This window comes from Scophthalmus maximus, chromosome 12 (assembly GCF_022379125.1).
Source record: "Scophthalmus maximus strain ysfricsl-2021 chromosome 12, ASM2237912v1, whole genome shotgun sequence".
NCBI lineage: Eukaryota > Metazoa > Chordata > Actinopteri > Pleuronectiformes > Scophthalmidae > Scophthalmus > Scophthalmus maximus.
Window position 1 is genome coordinate 6,176,925 of NC_061526.1, and position 21,545 is coordinate 6,198,469.

The 21,545-nt window shown below is 44.1% G+C and overlaps 1 protein-coding gene across 5 annotated transcripts in view; it reads left to right on the forward strand.

The window, feature by feature from the left end:
• The window catches only part of svep1 (sushi, von Willebrand factor type A, EGF and pentraxin domain containing 1), an 86,818-nt gene that overhangs the window by 12,324 nt on the left and 52,949 nt on the right, over positions 1-21,545 (forward strand). For all 5 annotated transcript variants that reach the window (XR_007031740.1, XR_007031741.1, XM_035613202.2 and 2 more), the window contains 2 exons: positions 16,027-16,282; positions 17,656-17,832. Coding sequence is in view for 3 of the 5 variants with exons in the window: in XM_035613202.2 (XP_035469095.2) it covers positions 16,027-16,282; positions 17,656-17,832 (433 nt within the window). In the remaining 2 variants the exon portion in view is untranslated. The remainder of the gene's footprint in view (positions 1-16,026; positions 16,283-17,655; positions 17,833-21,545) is intronic.

Consider the following 21,545-nt stretch of genomic DNA (forward strand, 5'->3'; position numbering starts at 1 on the left):
ATGGAAGCGGGACCAATCAGGAAACTTTGAGGAGTTTTTATTATGAATTTGATCCGTGGCTCCGAAACCTCGTAAACAAGTTCTATCGTTTAAATAGTCATTGTCGAAGTTATGTTTCTCACACATTTTGCTGGATAGTTTAGGAATTACGCAGCTTTTTGAGTAAAAGCCGCAAGGAGGGTGTTTTTTTCTTCTAAATCTGAATTAGAGCCAGTATTTGTCCAGTGTGTAGTCCAAGCCGATGTTTCACACAAGGTGGTCACTTGTCAGTCACACTTCGTAAGACTCTTACGCGAGGCCATGCCTTAGCTTTATTGAGCTTTGCCAGACCACAATAAGCGAAACAAATATTGCGTGGGCTTGGGGCTTGTGTGAGGCCCCTCGTCTCATTCCAGTGGGTCAGCGCTATTTTTTCCCCCCCATTTCTCACAATTTCTATGCCTTTCCATTATGCTCTCCTCCAGAGCCGCAGATCCCTCTCCCCCCCCCCCCCCCCCCCCCCCCCCAGCCGCCTCACAGGCAGCGGAACGTCGGCGTCATCAGCTTTGACGCATTACAGCCATTATATGCAGTATTGTTTTTCAAAACATTGTCTATTAGATTAAAACGAGGCCTGTGTGGGTTGCTTATATTTAGCCTGTGGTGATGAACTATAGACATCCTGTACGTTCACACACACACACACACACACACACACACACACACACACACACACACACACACTTGTAGGCACACACATACACTCAATGTTTGAGAGTCAGAGCCTCCGTCTGTCTGAGTGAGCAGTAATGAGATGTACCGTAGAGCTCTGCAAATTAAGGTGGGAAATGAACACCATCCATCACCTGAGTGCTGGAAAATGTTGTCGGCAGCGGAGCGATTTTCATTTCTAGAAAACAAATTTGCTCACCGAAGCGATTTTTTCTTTTCTTTTATTCTTCTGGCGGGTCACAGGGGCCGGTAAATTCTCACCATGGGCTTTTGAGAAATTCGAGTTAAACTCTAAAGCGCAAGAGGACAGAGGAGTGGGGAGAAAGAAACGGCTGTAAATTCAGCAAACGAGGGCCCTCCGCAGACAAATGAAAGCAAGGTGCATCTCTTTGATCTGCTCCCAAAGGCTGGACCCAGTTGTGATAAGATGATAAGGAAAGACTCTGTTTCCTGTCTGTGCAACTGTCTCTTCCCACCATATCACCCTTAATCATTTCCTCCCCCTCAGCCCGTCTGCTTCTTCCCTCTATTCGGCCCCTTCTCCTCCTCCTCAGTATCAGAGGGTCTGCGGCAGGGATGGGTGAGAGAGTAGAAAGGAGCAGACGGGCCTGCTTCACCTACACAGTCCAAAAAAGCCCTGATAAGACCGAGGGCCAGACAGGAACGTCCACAGACACTTAGACGGCAGATTTAACGTTTCTCCGTCTGCAGTGGGATGTGGGTCACGGTCATCGCCGTAAATCGCACCTCATGAATCTGTGACATGGCAAATCAGGACAGGAAAGCATCCCTTCGACATGACGCAGGTTTCTTTTTGTCTCAAAACAAGATCCGTGGTTGGGAGGAGAGCAGCCATTTGACTTAACCTTTACTTGTGATGTTCACATGAGCACAAAGGAAATGTATTTCTACATATTTACATGGGTTCAACCTTTTTTTAAAATTCCCTGAGTGCATGAAAGATTCGCGTTGGTTTTGGAAAAGCCACTGCTACCTGAGATTTCCCTTCTTCCCTTTAGTTTTCCAAAACATAGACGTCGATATTTTTGCGAATGTAATTTTTGCTGTAAGCAGATATCTTAATGTAACTCTCGACTCCTACGTTGGCCCATAACGTCCCTTTTACTTACATTCCAAGAAATCATATTGTATGTGTGACCAAACACACACGCACACACACACACACACAAACACACAGATTTACTGGGTGCTTACCATGCCCAAACGCTCAGGGCTTATTTGGAAAATGATTCAGACACTGTCACGGTGATTGACACAATAGACTCAACATGGCTGTGTGTCTGAGTGTGTGTGTGTCTGACTGTGTTTTGGGTTTAGAAAGGAAGAAATGCGTTAGTCTCGGGCTCTGCTCCTCTGGGCCTCTTCATATTGAATAGAAACAGAAATATACCTCCGTTCTCTTCTTTTATAATGCCGTCCATCAAACTCAAATATTCTTGGGACCGTGTTTTCATTTTCCCCACTGATCGCTTAGACTGAGCTGCTCCGCCTGTCAGTGTTGACATTAACGGTACTTGTGTTTGCAGGAAAAGAAACTGCGGGCTTTGAAAGCGATATTTCAACATTTCCTCGACTTATTTTTTACCGAATTAGCTTTGTTCTATGTATCTAAGTATGTCACTGTTGGAAACTAACTCCTTTAACTTTATTTTCACGGGCCCCACCTTCTTTTCTATCCGTTACTTTCTTCCAAATATCTGGTTGTGTATGCGGCTGCACAATTTCCTGTCTTCCAAGGTGACGTCAACAACAAATTACTTGACTAACTGACCCAACTCGTTTTTGTCTGATATAAAACAGGGAGCAGCTGCACATATTTGAGAGGCTGGGACCCAAAAAAATGTGGTTCTTACTCACGGTTAATTGGCTGACGATTGATTTAGATTCAGTCGACTCTATTGATCAATCGTTTCACCGCCGCTCATTTGGCCAACATAGAAATGTACCGTTGGGCTTCTTGCTGGCTGCATTGTTGCTCCAATCCCGGAGAAAAAGCAGCACAGTCAGATTAACCTGTCCGCTGACACGGTGGATTCGCAGCTCGAGAGATATTTGTTTTTACAGTAAAGGCTAAATACTTAAATAACTAAACAAACAGTCAATAAATTCAAGATGTGTACAATCCTCCCTCCACATTGGTTGAACTGCACTCTGTCTTCTTGTTTTTTTCTTCTCTAATCGCACGGACGTTATTTGGCTTCGTTACCTAACAACCGCTCCTGTTCCTTCTCTCAGCACACTCCGCTCACCCCTGCCCTCCTCTCTGAAATGGATACTGAATATTTTCCAGAAACAGGGGTCCTATTTTCCGACCTCTGAATGTCTAGAAGACCCCGAGGCCTCCTCTTTCGTCATTATGTCACAAACACTCGGACAGACACACAACGTAACATGCAGACTGGCCTGATGTAACCGACTTTTGTTGAAAAGTGGTGGTAAAAAAAAAGAGAGTCGTTTTTGAGAAAAAGTTTGAGATAAAATATCAGTGAAAACCCAACTGAAAACACCCCTATGACCAAATCAAAGCAAAAGCTGTGATTCGTTAAAATGTCTTTGACGTGTCTTTCATCAGATCATTTTCAGAGGGTGTGCTCCAACTCATCCCTCCCGTTCCCTGTCACCGTGTATCGATAACCCCGAGCCTCTTTTTTTTTTTTAAATTCCGACTATCGCATATCCCTGGGGAAGCGTTGACAGGTTTGCCAGTCAGAGTAGAAATATGCACACCGACAGTTCAGAGGTCATGGCGGCGAGTGCGTTTGCTCTATAGCCTCATGAGAGGCTGAACCGTCACTCAAATATGCTTCGACCTGTTAGAAAACTGGACAGTGGATCCAGTTTTCTAACAGGGTTACAACAGAGTTAAGTCCCAGCTGCTAGGGATGCGTCAGTCTCGTCTCCTGCACTTAGAAACAGTCTCCCAACTACTGAGGTGATTTAAAAATGTCAAAGTTCAATTATTTTGTCTGTGAATGTGCAATTTTGTTAACAAGCAATCGCTGGTTTTACGATCTCAGAAGCACGATTTGTTTCAATCTCTTCGGCTTGAGCCATTTTCTAATAGATTTTCCGAATGCTTTTTTAAAGCACAATCCAAGGTCATTTGTTTCCTCCAACAACTCTCCCAAGCATCCTGGTCCCATCTGTGTTCACTACAGCAGCCACATACTTTGCGGTGTGAGACCTCATTAGCTCCGTCTTTATCTCCTTTACAGTAGATATTTCTCGGTCGGCCCTCTTCAGGAACAGAGTATGAAACATCAAACATAAAGACGAACTCAAATTCATAAAAAATCTAATCCTAACAATGAACATGCATGCAGAGGAAAAAAATGGAGAGGAAAATAGCAAAATCTTAGCAATCTTTACACGTCCCTACTCTGTAGAACACAGATGTTAGTAAACCCCCCTCCGCTGGAAACAAAAATAAATTTCAGACCTCGCTACATCCGCCCTACAGTACGCATCCATCACTGTGCTATTTTTTATTAATTTTCCCCAAGTGAAGAGTTTTTTCTAATTTAATGACTGCAGTGAGAGTGAGGAGGAGTGTGAGCTTGTTATAGAAATCAGATGTGGGGAGGGTACAGGAGCCGCCGTTTACTAATAAGGGCAGATTTCACCACTTCAGCTCCCGTTAAAGTAGACATAGTTAATGTCACAAAACATTTCAATGCTTACACCCAACAAATAAACACCCAGTTGTTGAATACTTTATGATTCGGTGGTCAGTTTCAGCTCAGCTTAACTTTAGCTGGTCAGTAGTGACATAACTTACTGTCAGCACAAAAAGCTGCAGTGGCTCAGAGCAGTAAACGTTTGTCATGTTGATCAAAGTGAGGCGTCGGTTGAAGGGGCCAGGGTTAGAAACTTTTAGCGGAAAGAGGTCGTACAACATTTGAAATCAAAAATGTTTGTTGCCCTACTGACTTAAAGAAGGCGTTAAAAGCCGGCCGCCATTGAGAGGGAGGGGACACAATGTTGTTTAAAAGTACTGTAGGAATAACTGCTCACATTTTCTCTCCAAGAAGAAAGTCAAAGTGTCGACTTTTGGTTGTTCTGATGAAAAGTGACGGAAATAGTTGTGTAACAATTTTTAAAAAAGGGAGAAAATCTGCCTTATTTTCTCATCTAAGCATAGCGGCCCAATCCCTATGTGAAGTGTGAATTTTAAATCGTCTTTTTCAGAAAGTTACAGAAATGGTCAGACATAGCCAGCCCCTCCCACCGACCACAATCCAACATCATGAAGACCGTTGCAGGGGAAGGGGTTTCTGAAAACGATTTCACCATACGACAAATACTTCTGAAGGAGTACTGGCGCCTGAAGAGTCGACTGTACCATAGAGCTTCTTCAATTTGATCCACGCTTGTCACCATTTTTATACGGAATGGCCTTTGGCTCCGGTACAGGACGATCATGTTCCCGTTATTAAGTCGCACCTACAGAGCTCAGATTTTTCTAACTGTGGAAAAAGCCGACGTTGATCACAATACCAGACGTATTTCAAATCGTTTTTAAAAAGCCTGAAGACGTGGGTGGCGATTCAGACATCTGGAGCCAGCCTGGAACTGAAGACTTCCACTTAGGTTTCTCTCCAACAGCAGACATATTGACTTGTAATTCCAGAAAATCATTGCAGATGTAAATAATAACTTAAAGGCATTAAGGCCGGCATGTACAGTACCAGGGATTGGAACCCCTAACTGGAATACAACCTTATTTACACCTGTGCTCTTCCAGCCTGGAAACCAGACCAATCAGAGAGCCCATGTGAATCTGACCACTCCTGTTCCTTAGACAGATAGAGCCAATCACAGGCGGTTATCTAAAATACAGCGGGTCTGACACCATGACTTACAAAAAAGTGCTCCAAAACCTTTTCATTAGAATCTAAGATGGCAGCCGCTGATGTGGAGAGGTCCGTTGAATCTGTCCTTTAATGAACGGGACCATATATAAAAACAAAACCATTACGATGTTTGCAATATTTATTTATCATACTAATCATGTCACCTTAAAACATAATATTTATCATACCACTTAAATACAATGTACAATATTCATATTATTTATATTATTTATCGTGCTACTGTTTTGCTATTTGCACCCTTGTCACCCTCCACTTGTTGCCTTTTTGAATTGAGGATGACATTTTTTCATAACTTTCGAAAACAGTTGCGTTTTTTATCTTAATGCATCAAATTTTTTGCATTTAGGTTTATGCAACATTACCAAAAAAAGGCCTAAAGATTTGCTTCACAGTTGGATTTAAAAATAAAGCATCTACAGCTCTGTACATCCTGGTTGCTTTACACGTACAGTCGTTAACACACTTTCCTCACCCACATCATGCCCACTCACTGAAACGCACATTTAGTTCTTTCCACCGAGTGGGTATTCACACATAAACACGCACACGTCTACACACACAGATCCCCCCCCCCCCCCCCCCCCCCCCCACACACACACACACTTAAAATACTGCTCAGCAATTGATAGGTGCTGCTGACACCAGCCTTGAGGTGTGTGCGTGTGTGTGTGTGTGTGTGTGTGTGTGTGAGAGAGAGAAAGCAATACGTGAAAGTCGAGTGGGCGGGGTCAGTGAGAGTTCAGGAACGATTGGTGAGGAGCCTTTGAAGAATAATACTCTGTTGGCAAGGTGAAAGGTCAGCGAGGCATCGGCGAGGACAGGAACTGCCTGTCAGCAGCTCCGTGATCAACTGCTAATACGACTAGAAAACAGTGGATTCTTTTCCGACGGACCACCGAGCTATTCGAAGCGCGGAACATAGTTTAAGGATATACATTTTTACCAAGTAATGAAAAGAGCCTCACTGAAACTGGATTTTCTCTCACACCTTCTGATAACCTGACCCATGCTCACAAATCTGCATCGGGTCGACAGCTTTGTCTTTGAAAGAACCAAAATCGCAAAAGTTGCCTTCGAATACGGATTTATTTTGGCGTCTCGAGATTAGGATTTAGAAGCATCACACACTGGCACCTGGAGAAAACCAAATCTATTTCAAAGAGCCAGTAGTGGCAAACTAAATAACATGTTCTTTTGAGCTAAGGCGTGTAGGTCTATTAGTAAACCACTCGCTATGCTGAGGTTAGAGTTTGAGAGTGCCAGATTCCATCGACTTGGTTTCTTTGGTGAGTGTGTTGTGTGTTGTGTGTGTGTTTGTCTGACTGTCTGTATGTTTCTGTAAAGGACTGTGAGTATGTACGTAATTGGCACATGAACCCGCAAATTAGCCCCCATCCTGTTTTCTTTGTTTGTTTGCCTTCTATTTGATTCTATGTGTGTGTTTTTTTTGTGTTTTTTTTATGTCCCAGTTCTGACTGTGGAAGATTTTAGTTTCTGGAAATATTAGTTTTAATCATTCCATGTTTAAAAAACCGTGCGCTGGCAATAAAACTCATCCCCCAGGACACAATGCCGATCACCCAAAACCCCCCAACAATTTTCAGCGGAGAACAAAAAACATACAAATATTATCTGTTTCAATTCAGAGTACCTAACTCTAAACACAGGTGTTTCCCAGCAACAGTATATTTGTATTGGTGTATTAGTGAGGGTTATTTTTTTGCTAGAACAAGGAGAGTATGTCCAACATCATCTTATGCTCCAAATTCATCTCTTGATTTATTGTGGGGGTTTAGAGCTTTTTTAAAAATCCAAAGCCAAGTCCATACAATCTCCCAGCAATACCATCCAAAAATGTGTCTTCCTCCCCTGCGTATGACCTCCCAGCTTGCGCTTCCACCCAATGCCATACGGGGTCTCGTATAATTTATCTTTCCGACGAAGGACGAGTCCAGAGCAAACAGTGGAATCAATAAGTTGAAACCTCTCCATTAATCTGTACTACAAACACTGACGTCTCTCCAGTTACCTCCTCTGTCGGAGGAAATCTCCACCTCCGGCTGGTGCCAAAACAAACAATCGCCTTCGGGACGGAGCACGGCGAGAGAGAGAGAAAGGGGGGGGAACATGAGGAAGAAATGCAACTACAGCAACAACTGTCAACATAACAAAGGAAAATGCTGCGTCTGTCTGCGCAGTGCGGTCATGAGCTAAGTCTGGACAAGATGGGATACGTTTTTTCGCGGATGCTTTACGAGGGCGACGGTCCCCAAATCATTCCCTACGTATAAGCACTTTTCGACATTTCGCCAGCCCGGAGTCGAGGAAAGCACCGCGCATTTCACCGCACTGTTGAATTTGTTTATATCCTAATCAGAGCTCAGCCTCAGAGATGACGCTGTGGCGGCCCTGTGCTCGGTCAGTGAGGTAATGAGCTCATGGATGTCACAAACATTACATAACTCGTGGGATCCCTTCCACTCTTCGACTTAATTCTGTTGAAAATAGCTTTTTTTGTGTCACATAGATCATTTTCACAGCCGTGATAATAGTCAGGTAGAGATCAATCCATTGTATGAGAGGCTGACAGCTAACAGCAGCCTGAATAAACTGTCTTCTTGTTAAATCTAAAAGCAACAATATTTGGGATCAAGGATTTTTTTTCAAGGATTCTTCACCATTGCAAGTCATATCTTCACAAACGCATATTTAAAAATAAAAATCAGTGGCCAATATGTACGTCAGATGGAAATGGGAATGCATGTTTTGGATGAAAGCGGCGTACACTGTACGTGGGGGAATGCTCAGCCTTGGCGGAAGGTCTGCGCTCTTGTTAGGATTGTAACTGATGATTATTTTCTGGACCAATAATGCAGCCTATTTGTTGTTTTAAGTTACTAGATTTTGTATGTCATACAGTATATTAGAAAATATTAGCAAAATGGAAAAAACGCTGTCCTCAAATACCCTTTTGGTGTTTGACCTTTAGTCCAAAACCCCAAAAAAGATTCAGTTTTACAGTAATGTGAATTTGAAAAAGGGCAAATCCTCTGATTGGATAAACAGGAACCATCAAATGTAAATCTGTATAAATTATTATCAAAACAGTTATTTTTCTTTTCCTCGATTAATTGACCAATATTTTATCCTAACCTGTCTAACATAACTAGCACACTGGTCTTCATCAGGACGGAACTGACTTGACATACCCTTCCAATAAATGCCAATAAATGTCATATTGTGCAGATGTTACTTACAGATGTTATCTGGACAATATTCAAAATGTTAGTACCCACAAAATAAAACAGATGAAGTCTGAAATGCAATAGTGAAAAAAGTCCATAAAAACATGCTTTGCTGATATACTGTAACATATATAATCATATTGAAGGACAAGAACCAAACCATTCAATTATTTAACAAAAAAGTCAAACACATGCTATGAACATGGAAAAGCCAGGCTGAGCCCGGCTCCGTCGAACTGACACTCAGACCTTCAAGTGCCTTGTTATTCTCCCCCCCACTCAATCAAACCAGCTCTCCTCGTCCAATTACCCAGAAGGCCGTGTCCGATTGGAGCGCGGTCAGTGCCTAAACTGTTTCCCTCAGCGTTTCGCCAGCGGGGGCGATAATTGAGTCGGTTTCTCATTTGCCAGCCAAGATAGCCTTTCCCCCCTTGGCATCACGGTGTGGAATTAGCTTCTCTCGGTCTCACCCGCGTTCCCTGCCCTCTCTCTCTCTCTCTCTCTCTCGTCGTTCTCCCTGAGCGAGTTGTTGTAGTTGATGAATGGTGTTGTGACAGAAACCGTCGAGCTAACACGCGCAGCTGTCCAGCCTACCGTGTCTGGCAATTAACCGACTGTCCACACTCTCTCCTCCGACACTCTGGATGCCGTCGCACCGCTGAGTCAGGCTGGGCCCGGTTACAAGTCCACACTACTTTAGAGTCATTACGCAGTGGTAAGTGAGCCAGGCTGGTGCCAAATTGGGAGCGTTTTCCTGTAAAGGCTCTCCTGTTCTAGGAACGGTTTTCCATCCCTAAAATTTTTGCCATCCATATACCCGAGACAGGTTAACAATTATCCACGTCGTCTCTGTGCGAGTGTGGTTTTCGAAAACCTTCACTTGAAGCACAATGATTGATGAGTTATCATTCTTAAAATGTTCTCCTCCTTTTTGTGTCCACTTGTTTTTGAAAGAACAGACACATATTCATCAAAATGTTTCCGGGGCCTGGATGGAGGCCATATACGTTTGCTTCATACACAGACAGTGGAGATATCTAAGACTTCAGCATTAATCTTTGATGTATTCATAATATCAATTGAAATTTAATTGGTCAGGAGATTATGATTCCCCCGTGATCCTGATGGTCGAACAAATATGCTCACACATTCCCAGCTTTTACTGCAAAGTTTTCAACTGTATTCGATTGGGCTCAGGTCAAGACAAATTTTATTTTATTTTACTTTTTTACATCTGGTAAGCGAAGCTTGCAGATATCTGCTGCAGTTTCAGTTCCAGTTAGTTTACAGCAGTCAATCCGCAGCGTGGATAACAGACCGGAGCTACAGACAAGACGGTGTGTACACTGTCTGGTTTTTATCCTTTTTTTGCGAGTTGTCCTCTGGCAGCGAGTCCCGGTTTTTTGCCACTTTGCCTGTCACATATAAGCATCAAGAAACAGCTGGATAACAGCGCGGAGGTTCATCTGTCTGTACTGTCATGTTCCAGAAGTCACTCATTGTATAAACTTAAATATGAAAGACACTGCATGCTTCATTGCAGAGCATTTCCCAAAGTGTACCATGTGTTTTTAAGAAGGACTGTTTGAACATTGAAAAATTAAAAAGAATGACAGGTTTGGTTTTTCCGCAGTACTTCTAAACTCGATGCTCTCTGACAGCAAGTTCTAAATCATGGGTGTTGGAGCCGTCCGCGAATGCAGCAGCGTGAGCAAGGGGATGATAACCTAACGCTGCCAAAAAAAAAGAGTTGATGTGACATTTATGAGACGGCTTGCGATGCCGTATCCGAGACAAGTTTCAAGTCTCTACAAGTTGATTAACATACCACGAACAGAGACTGACAGGCTGAACGGTGGAAGATCTCAGTCTATAAAGTTTATTCAAGCACTTTAAAGGCATGTTTCATGTAAATAATGAATGATTTCCAGGACAGATGCGAAGCCACCTGCGTTGGCTCTTTGCATTCTGGGTGGCCGCTTGTGGAAACCAAACTTCTGGCCCCTGCTGCGTGCCTATACCCAAACAACATGGGAAGTTTTGGGGAAATAAAGTTAGCAAAACAGAGGTGATGAGGCATGACAGGCATGAGGAACAAACGGAATCTGGAAGCTTGAAGGCAAATGGCCATACATGTGCTTTGCATGTGCTCTCAAGTCAAAACATGTCAGGATTAATTTTGCTTCAAAATGGGAAAACTGTTTAAACTTAAAACATTTTAATTAGAATTATCTTAGTATGTCACCCAAAAACAAAAAGTGCTATTCCCGTCAAGCAAACCAAACATGTTTGTGGCACAAAAGATCGTGGCTTTTCCCCCCCGCGATTTGACCAGGAAGTATCCTTAGCGAGTGACCCAGTTTATCTCAAACATCCAAAGTATGCGTCCCTGAGAAGGTTGCGCAACAAAAAAGCCAAAGTTGAGTTGAGTGTCTGTGCGATTTCACTCGCGTTGCGTGTTGCTCTCTCGGGGGTCCCTGCAGAGTTGTTGTTGTTATTCTTACCACCCAGGCCAAGAGCTGATACCCTGTGAAAACAAGCGCTCTCGCTTCCGACCGATGGGGAGAAAGCTTTTTTTTTCCCCCCCCGAGCGGATGCAGTTGGGCTGCGTTTCTTGTGGTCTGTGGAATGTCCGCCAAAGAAGGGGTTTTGTTTTTATTTTTTTGGAAGGCGGAGAAGTGAAGAAATCATGTGATAGTCAAATATGATATAATATGATAAAAGTCTTGTCTCTCATGCTGTTGTGGAGTCTTTATTCTCCATCGGTGACACGCATGACAACCGTGTGAGATACTGCGAAATCTGAGCGGGCTTGACCTCGAAGGGCCCCGATAGCTTCTGATAAACTAGAGCATATATAGAAAGATAAAAATAAACATTTTATATAAAACCTAATGGCAACACAGAGGGAGGTTGGGTAGAGAAAGAAAGAATGTCATATTGCAGGAAGGAAGCGATGTGGCTCTTTAGGATTCACTGCTCAGCGTTTGACGTTTGCAAATAAAATGAGCGCCGCAAGAAAACTGGCTAAGTGAGTAAAAGCCGTTTTATTCCGTTTTATCGAACCCGATGGTTTGTGTTCATCATCCAGGCAGATGTTTTTGCCTCGTTGCATTGCGTTGGGAACTGCCGTAAAACCGGGACTGGTTGCTTGAACGTCATTTACAGGCAGTGGACCTTGGGAAACTGAACCACCTGTTCATTGATCTTGCACACTCGCACAGAATTAAAAAGAATCATAAAATATAAAAATGCCTGGCAACCAGTAGTCGGTCAGAAAACTTTTTGTGTCCTTCCGCCCTCCTTTTTCGTTGTTGTTCTTTTTTTCTTCTTCAACGGGGTGCAAACCATTAACCATCTTTGCTCAAATCCAGGTGGGTTCAGGCTCCGATCAAAGTCCCAGAGGGGGTTGGGGGGGTGATTGGATGCCGGCAGCGTGTCGCTGATTGGGGTGCGGCTGATTTAGCATGCAGAATGACTGTCACGCATACATGAGCCTTTGATTAGCAGCTGGCATACCTTGGCACCAGCGTTAGCCCCTGGAGGTGTGGAAAGGTTTTCCTACAGTGCCGCTTGCCAAATGCAAGCGAGGTGCCTGCTTTTGAAGTTCCCATCATACGAGCATCTGTTTGGAGATGTGGGAGCCTTCGAGAGGAAGAAGGATCCACACTTTTATTTACATGTGGGGGTTCACCGGATATGCCATACGCATCTTGAAATGATCTGACATATCCGAAAATGCCTTTTTATTACATCTCTTATTCACTTCTCCGCTTAAAGAAATATTCAGGTACTTGTTTGTATAAAAAGCATATCTTTGCACTTTGACTGTCACAGTGAGCTTATTAATATGACATTGATCGCTGTTAGTTTGTCAATGAAAGCTTAACAGAATGACCAAATAATATGGTATTTAAAGGACGTGAACTCCAGAGGCAAATGAACAATCTTCCCAATTTTTTTTACGATCAAACCACAAACATTGACAATGACAACGTATTAAAACACTTTGTCTTTTTGGGAGACCTCCGACAATATTGGTGCGTAAGTATAATTTCTTTGCTATAGCCTACTGTACCATCTTCTCGTGTGTTCAGTTTACTGTATGCTGTGTGTGTGAAAGTGGAAAATAAAACAGCCGAACATATGGAGCGTCGTCTCTCCCTTTTGCTTCTTGCCAAAGTTCGAGGCTTTGCCGGAGGGCGCAGATAGATTTGCCGCTCTCACCACTAATCCCTCCGGGGCCCCGCGCTATCACCGCTGCTTTGACAGATATCATCGGCTCCACACCAGGCACACTTAAACCGTCCCATTTGCCACGGGCTTGTTATCTCCCATCGCTGGACCGATGCAGGCGCTGAAGGGGTCTGCTGAGGGGGACTGCAGAAGCGCGTGATTGAAAGAAAAAAATGCACGCGATGGACAACGTAGAGAGGCGTCGAGCTCACACGCGGCCGTTTGTTTGTGTGGGGAAACTGAGAATAATGAGACTTAATAAAGTTGAGTGACACTTTATTTAACTCTGCACATGATTCACCCCGATTGTTTAGGGGATCTATTACATCAGATCAACATCGAGGGCCCCAGTCACATGAATATGTTGAGTTATCTGGAATGAGACAACAGTGCTTTAATGCAGCTGTTTCAAACGTCTTTATTTTTGAGACATGACACAGTTAAGACTCCCAGCACGTTGTTTTACGCCGCCTTTTATACTTGATTTAAGGAAGATGAACATTTTTAGGATCGACACAAGAACGGAACACACGCAGTTGTCATAACTTTTATGGTGTGTTGGCTCGAGTCTCAAACAATTCCTCTTTTTCTTTAATCCCCGTTTTTTCCCCCTTTTGCTTCTATCTGAATGACTTCCATTCTTGTGTGGTTATATGACCAAAAATAACGTGTTTTTCTGTTCACAATTAGCCGAGATTTCATCATGCAATCACCTAGAGTTTTTTTTTAATGCACTTCTGTTTTCTATTCTCGGTTTGTGAACCGAGCGCATATTGTACATACACGAACAGATGTTTCGTGTTGAGCTTACCTTCCTGGCAGCCTGTGTGATTTTGTTTGGTAGACGCTGTGGCTGCATCATCACTTTACCCTCTACTGTATGCGTTGAATGGCAAGGTGCATGCAGGGAGTTACTGTAAAGTGCATCCCCTTCCCACAAACTGGCTCCTGCGGTCGCCTTTATGTTAATACTCTGACCTAAAGTATGTGGGGACTATTCAGAAGGGTGTTATTAGTGGGCGTGCATGCGTATATGCTCCGTTTGGTGGCATCTCCGCACTTGCTCACATCGACCGCTGACTTCGTAGCTAAAGCAGAAAACCACCGTGACCCAGCAGCACTTTGGGGGCGACGCTTAATAAAAGAGCCACGAACGCACACCCCCAAACACCTTTACACATGAAGACGCGCGTGCACACGTAGATCCAGTCATTTGTCATCGTGCTCCGGCGTGAAAAGACCTGAAATGTTAACGCTCGGACGCCGAGCGTCCCCTGCGCAGACAGCTGGCAGGAGCCGAGGAGGACGGGGCATGGTGGTGGCAGCCCGACGGGGGTGCACCGACAGCTGGGAGTGTGCGCAGCAGGCAGCCTGCAGCTTTGAGGATCAGAGGACCCAGCCTCTGCCTCCCCTCTATTCTCTCTCTCTCTCCAACCTCCTTTTTCCCTCCTTCACTCGCTCGCCTCACGGGCTCTGTAATTACGTCGCTGCTTCAAGCTCGGCCAATTAGACAATAAAGACCAGAGCTTTCTCTCGTGCTCTCGCTTCCCCTCGCTCGGCGGTCACACCCACGCCTCGTCTCCTTTCTCCGCACCTCCTGTATTTTGCTCTCTCTCACGTGAAGCTCTCATATCCTGTTTGTCCGCACATATCTTTGGATTCCATCCACTGTTTGAAAATGTTTCACAACATGCCCGTGACCTTTCCGGCTGTAAGTGGATATCTGTCCGACTGACTTCATCTTGGCTTTTTCTCTTCAACCATTGTTCTCTGGTTTTTCATCCACGTTCCCTCTTCACCTCAGTTAAAACACGCTCATAGCAAAAACCAGACACTTTGAGCTAGGCCTCCAGTCCTCAGCAAAGCCAACAGATGGTCCTGTTATTTATTTTGTTCTCCTTTACTCCAGAGAAAAATAAAGATATGTTTCTCTGACTTTAATGTCCTGTCTAATTGTATGTGGTGGATTGTAAACGGTGGCTAAAGTTAGTTTGGGAACTATAGCCGGTGTCTGGGGCGGACACGGCGGGCCGCTCTGTGTTGCCCAGTGGTTTTTAGACCACTGGGAAAGCAGAGAAATAACTACAATTGTAGAGCTTTCTCCTTTTTTTTTCTTCTTCTCGTGTGTCCCTCCTCCCTGTCCTGCCCTCGTCGCCTGTCTTGATGATTCGGGGTTTTGAGGAAACCTAGAATTGAGGGCTGTTTTTAGTGGTCGTGTGTGACGTCCTTCGTTATTCAATTTAGTCGTGTCACTGGAGCTGGAGCTATGTTGGTAACGTGCTGGCAGGCGGAGCAGTGTGTGGGATGTGTGTGGGATGTGTGTGTAGTCGAATGACCTTTACAATAACTACAGGAACAGCATGACTACATTAATTAAGACTCTGACTCACTTCCAGTCTTAGACTTCTAGTTTTTTTTGGGATGTGCAATTTTCTATTTTCAATCCACCTTTCTTCTGTTAATCAAATCGGAACACAATTAATTTTTTCTCTCCTTTTAGTTAGGACTGTAAAAGATGACCAAAATCTCATATCTGCATAGAGTTCATGTCATATAAAATATATTATTATATTATATTATACTATATAAAATGTCGTTTGTCATTTTCGTAACTATGTAAATTGTCTTTGTTGACATCTTATCGCTATATTCTTCCATCTTACTGGTATTTTTTGCAATATGGTTTGTCGCTGTTAAAAACGGAGACTGAAGAGGTTAGCGGTGTTTGAATCTGTTGTGGAGACCAGCGTGCAGCGTTGTTCAGCAAAGTACAGCTGTCTGGTCCGCGTTACACTTTTCATACCCAAATAACTTCCCGTTGTGAGTGAAGCGAATGACCCACCAATTTCGCATCTTCTCGTTTTTCGCGTCTTTGCAATGATTTTTGTTGGAAACCTGAACCAGATACTTAATGAGTTTATTTCTTTCCTCCCGAACAGCAAATCCTGCGTCAGTCCCGCGCCAACTCCTCCAAGGTCATCTTCCTGATCACCGACGGCTACTCTAACGGCGGAGACCCCCGGCCGGTGGCTGCGGCCCTGCGGGAGCGCGGCGTCGAGATCTTCACGCTGGGCATCTGGCAGGGTAACATCCGGGAGCTCCACGACATGGCCTCGCAGCCCAAGGACAAGCATTGCTACCTGGTGCACAACTTTGCCGAGTTCGAGGCCCTGGCGCGTCGCGCACTGCATGAAGGTAAAAAAATAACAGACGAGGGTTACTTAACCTGTTGTGAGAGAAGTTAAACTGCTTTTTCTTCCTCTCTACATCTTTTATAGAGAGAATCACAGCGCTCCGGGGGTCATGTAAACTCTGTTCAAAGAAACATCTGGGATATCACTTCACAGCTGCAAATACATATCAAATCTCACCCCTTTTTCCCCAACTTACACAACTTAGCTGCACAAGGTAGAGTTACATCAAGCCCCTGGTTTTAGTAAATTCAAGTTCAAGCTTCCTTCAAGTTGACTTTGAAGCCTCAATGCTCCCGTCATCACTACTTGACCTGTAGCAATATTTTTTGAACAAAGGTTTTTGACCCTGTTAAAATTCAATGTTTACATTAAAGGGAAAGCAGATAATATTTTATATGGAATCTGACAACATGCATTTCACACGGGTCTTTTTCTGTTATGTACCGCCAACAGCCATCATCAGACCTCACTCCTCGACAGATTGGACAGAGCGAGGCACTTTTCCCACACTTTGGGGGGTGGACCTCCCGCACTTTGGCTCGGCCGTGGCTTTAAAACTCAAAATATCACTGCAAAATATCACCGTTAAGTACGGCTCGCAGTGCGTAGAAAGCCGTAAATCATGCTCACGCACTCGCAAACTGTAAATGCACTTTGCAACTCCATACAGTAGGTACAGCAATAACATTTGCCCGGCGCCTCAAAGTAAAGTATTTTTTTTTTTTTATTGACATGGATCCACATTTGTAGCCACTTTTGCTTGTCTTAGACCAATATCTCCTTCTTCATAGTCATCTTCTCCCTCTTTTTCTGTGCCACCTTCTGTTGTCCCGCCCTCTCAACTGGAGGAAAAATAAAGGCTTGCCGGTTTAGTTTCCATTTTGGCTTTGGCCCCTCAGTCTGAACTAATTGCAGTCCCAACCCATTTCTTTTGAAAAGTGTCTCAGCTCAGAATTATGAGCTTTTTTATTAGTAACTACTTTGTTTTGGAGCAATTTTTACTCTGAGGAGAAAAAAAAAAGGATATAGCCATTTGCTTTTGAGTCAGTTGTACATGTGTGACTTGTAGGTGTTTTGGATTTTTTATTTATACACTTCGGAGGGTGTGAGTGTTAAATTCAGTACAACCAGAAACAGAAGTTTAACAAATTATTTTTTAATACATAAACTTTAGTGACACTTTTTTCTGTCAGAAAAATTATATGTTTAGACTTTCTTTGTCAGCCCTGTCTGGCCCTTAAAACGGTGCTGTGAGAGTCTCCGATTAACCGAACACTTAACGTAAATTGTCTGTTTACCAAGGTGGAGTAATTTGATCATATACTGCAACCTACACCTCCCTGTGTGTATGTTTTTTTTTTATCCCACCCACAGACCTCCCCACAGGCAGCTACATCCAGGAGGACTTGTCACGCTGCTCGTCTCTGTGCGAAGCAGGCAGGGATTGCTGCGACCTGATGGCAAGCTGCAAGTGCGGCACACACACCGGACAGTACGACTGCATCTGCGAGAAGGGGTACTACGGGAAGGGCCTGCAGCACGAGTGCACAGGTAGGTCAGACAGACTTATATATCACGACCTTTCTTGTATGTCACCAGCCCTTGCTCCATTTTTTAGCCCTCAACGAACTCTTACTCCTACTTGTGTTTCAATATCAAAAGTCCTCTCCCCCTCGTCAACTTGTCTCATACTGAGAGTAAATGCTGATGCTGACAGATATGTCTCTTACAGCTGTCGGGTATGGCAAGTCAGAGATAAATCCACCCAGAGTCATATCCAGAGCAGCTACGGTTCTTTAAATATGAGATTGTTTCCCTTCATGTGCATCAAGGAAGACGAAACAGTAAAAATATTTCTACCTCGTGCAAAGAGATGCATAAGATTTTACTAAAACTTACAAGAGTGTGCTGTCAGTCCGGTCTCCCTTAGCAACAACAAATGTCCCATCACATGTCACTTGTCTTGACACTCTTGCGAATGTTGTTCTTGCCCAAACTTTGTTGCATAAAAAATGTTCATGATTTATTTAATTGCATTCAGAGCCTCTTGTAGTTTCCATTCTCCTTGTCGTTGTATCGTTTACCTGTCGGTGTCTCCTCGTAATCAGGACCACTCGGCCTCAGGCTGCTCGCTACGAAGTTAAATAAGCAGCCTTGCCACTTAACGGCGTGTGAGCTTGTCCACGGGGCAGATCGCTATCAGTAAACCCGATCATGTGGAGGGGGGGTGGGGGTCTGAGACAGTGATCTGTTTGTGTGTGTTCAAGGCCTCGGCGGCCCTCCCTCACCTCTGACTCCCTGACTGGACACACCACATCCTGTTCTCCACCTCCTTTACATCACATCTCATGCATCCATTTTTTCCCCCCTCTGCTCTGAATTTTAACGATAAATGCTGCTGTCATTTTTAAAACTAACTGCTTTTTTTCTTTCTTCCCGTGGCTCTTATTGCTTCGCCTCCCACTTCTGCTTCATACATATCCATTTGAGGAACTGAAACATCTGTTTCATCTGTTGCCAGAGCGCTTTGCCTTTTTACCCTTGTGTTCCTCACTACTGGTTTATTTATAATGTTGGCGCTCGAGGACTTATTATTTAATGGTTGCACACAAATGCGATTTCAGATAAGAGCATCAGCCAAAGTTCCCCTCCTGTTATGCTTTTCTGTGTGTGTGTGTGACCGTAAACCATAGATGCGAACGCAGGCGTGATCATGCATGTATTAATGTGGTCTACGCACATATGGAATTCTTTGTCTGGGTTTGGAAAATTATATAGATGCATAAACTGTAAATTCAAGATGAAATTGTAGTATTAAAGGATAAAATATGAGTTCCAATTTATGAATGTAGACAGGCTAAACAGGCTAAAGTGCAGGAAGAGTGAAAATATGGAATGTGGGATGTCTTCTCTTCCTCTTAAACTCTCCTCTCATCTTTTAATCTCCTTTAAATTTGATCGTTTAATCAGATCCGCAATTTTTTGGTCGTTGTGAGAACAGGACAGTTTCCATGAAAATTCAGGGACATGTCAAACAAAGTCTCTGTCTTCTTCCACACCATCAACCAGACATAATAGGAATACTCTTGAGATGAGAAGAAATTCTTTGTTATTGATCCCCAGACAAATATGTCGGCGATGCCTTTAATGTGGGGAAACCCTTTGTATTCCGCCTGCTTCTCTTTTGAAAGGTCCAATCGCACGAAGTGATGAATGGTTTTTGCTCCACCGCAATTAATTATGTTTTCGCTTGAGTGGTGTTGCTTAAAATACATCCCACACTGCAGACAATCAAGTTGAAACACTTGGCAGCAGCCTTTTTGTGCAACGACAGAGCAATTTGTCTTGCGAGTGTGCATCCGTTGGTCTGTCGAATCTCCACCGTCATGTTGCAATCTGATGCAAGTGGTCGCCAGTGTTTGAGTTTAAATGTAAAGGGTGGAATGTGAATGTTGGAGAGCAGAACGACTAACAGATGCACTGGCTGGTGTGTTTGTGCTCACCCTTTGTGCGGGACGAGACAGGTGGGGAGGGAACGAGGGGCTGAGAAGAAAATCCCAGCTGAGTGTGCAGCTCAAGAGAAACAATCACAACAGAAAATCTGCGTTACACTCAACAGAGGTCACAGCTTGCCCTCTGGGTCTGACTCTTTCAGTCCAGAATCAGATAACAGAAAAAGAGACGTTCAAGTGACAGTGAAAGTAATTCAGATCAGTGTTTAAAACTCAGAGAGAGAGAGAGAAAAAGAGAGAGGGCCGGGAGGAGAAGAATTTGCGACGCGAGCGCCAAAGTAAAGGGCATCGGGGTCATCGTGCCGAAAAAGCGCGCCTCCTTAATTCTTATCAGATGTTGTGTCGAGACTGGAGCCCCACTTTGCTTATTAATCTGTTTTAATGGTTTAATTAATGGCAGAGAGCAGACTGCAGTGCTGGCTCAGCCGGTGAAGGAGAGGAAGGACACCGCGAGGCGCTGCGACCGCAAGCCGAGGATTGCTTCCTCCGTCTGCCTCTGACTCTCCTTATATAACGCGAGGTCTGATGGAAGAGGAGTGGGCTCTATTTTGTTCTTTGCGGACACTTGATTTGTCTGCATATCGTCATCCTCGCGCTGTAAAGCTGACATGTACTCTACCCGCAGTGCGCTGGCTCATGCCGAAGCATGTCACACCGCTGCTGAAGATCTGTTGGCTCGGTTCATCGCAGCTTTGGTTTCTGTTAAATGTGTGAGTGAAATTCCCTTGTATACGTCTCTGAGCACGACGTTTATAGAGGGTTTTATTCTCTAATAACTTGAAAGGCTTTTTTGAAGTAACGGTGGCTCCAAAACCAATTAGATTTGCGGTGAAAGGAGTACGTAACCAAGGAACACACAAGCAAACGCAACAAGCCCCTGCTGTTTTTCCAGCATCTTGCTTTAATATTCTTTTTGCTTTTGACCTCAATGAGCTTGGCTGAACCATAGGTGTATGAATTCTGTGTACGCCGTCAGTGATGCCAGGGGCTCTTGAGTGGCAGACGCACAAATGCAGCCGCGCACTGCCAGAGTTATGGTTGATCCGCTTAGTGTGCGCTCGATAAATATCTTCAGGTGAGTTCATTGTTTAGACTGAAGGTTTGAAGAGGGGTTTTTTACGCTTTTCAGACGTTGTTTTCGCACATGTAACAGTCCATGACACGTCTGGATTCAATGTGACCGAACCATGGGCCTGTCAGACAATTATTATTATCTTTGGCTGGAGGAGTCTGTTGGAAACCCTCTCCTCCAGTGTGCCGCAGCAGTGTTGTTTATGAATCTGTCGACGGCCAAGTGAAACAGCCTCTTCCCCAAAACACGACTGGAATCCCATCAGATAGAAACGGAGGATGAACCTAGACCCTGCAGAGTTTGGGTTTTTTTAACGAAACGGAACATTGTTGTATGTTTCCAAAACCAATCTCAAGCTCTCCGTGTCTTTATCCGGGAGGATCACCAGGGGAATGGGGTTTGTGGATAAGAGAAGTGGGGGGTTCAGGAGGGTAACATGTATTCCTCCTGTCACACATTCTGGCTTATCAGCTTCTTCTGTAGCCCCGAGAGAATGACAGGAGCTCTGGACTGTGTTAGTGTGGTGGTGTCAGCACAGGCTTTGTTCTGCTCTGGACCGCTTTGCTCCGGATGAATGTGGGGGGGAAAGCGGTAAAAGAGCAACGGATGACAAAGGAACGACAAGAAAGAAAATGGAAATAAGATAAAGCTGTTTAAAACCTATGTTCATACTGTTATAT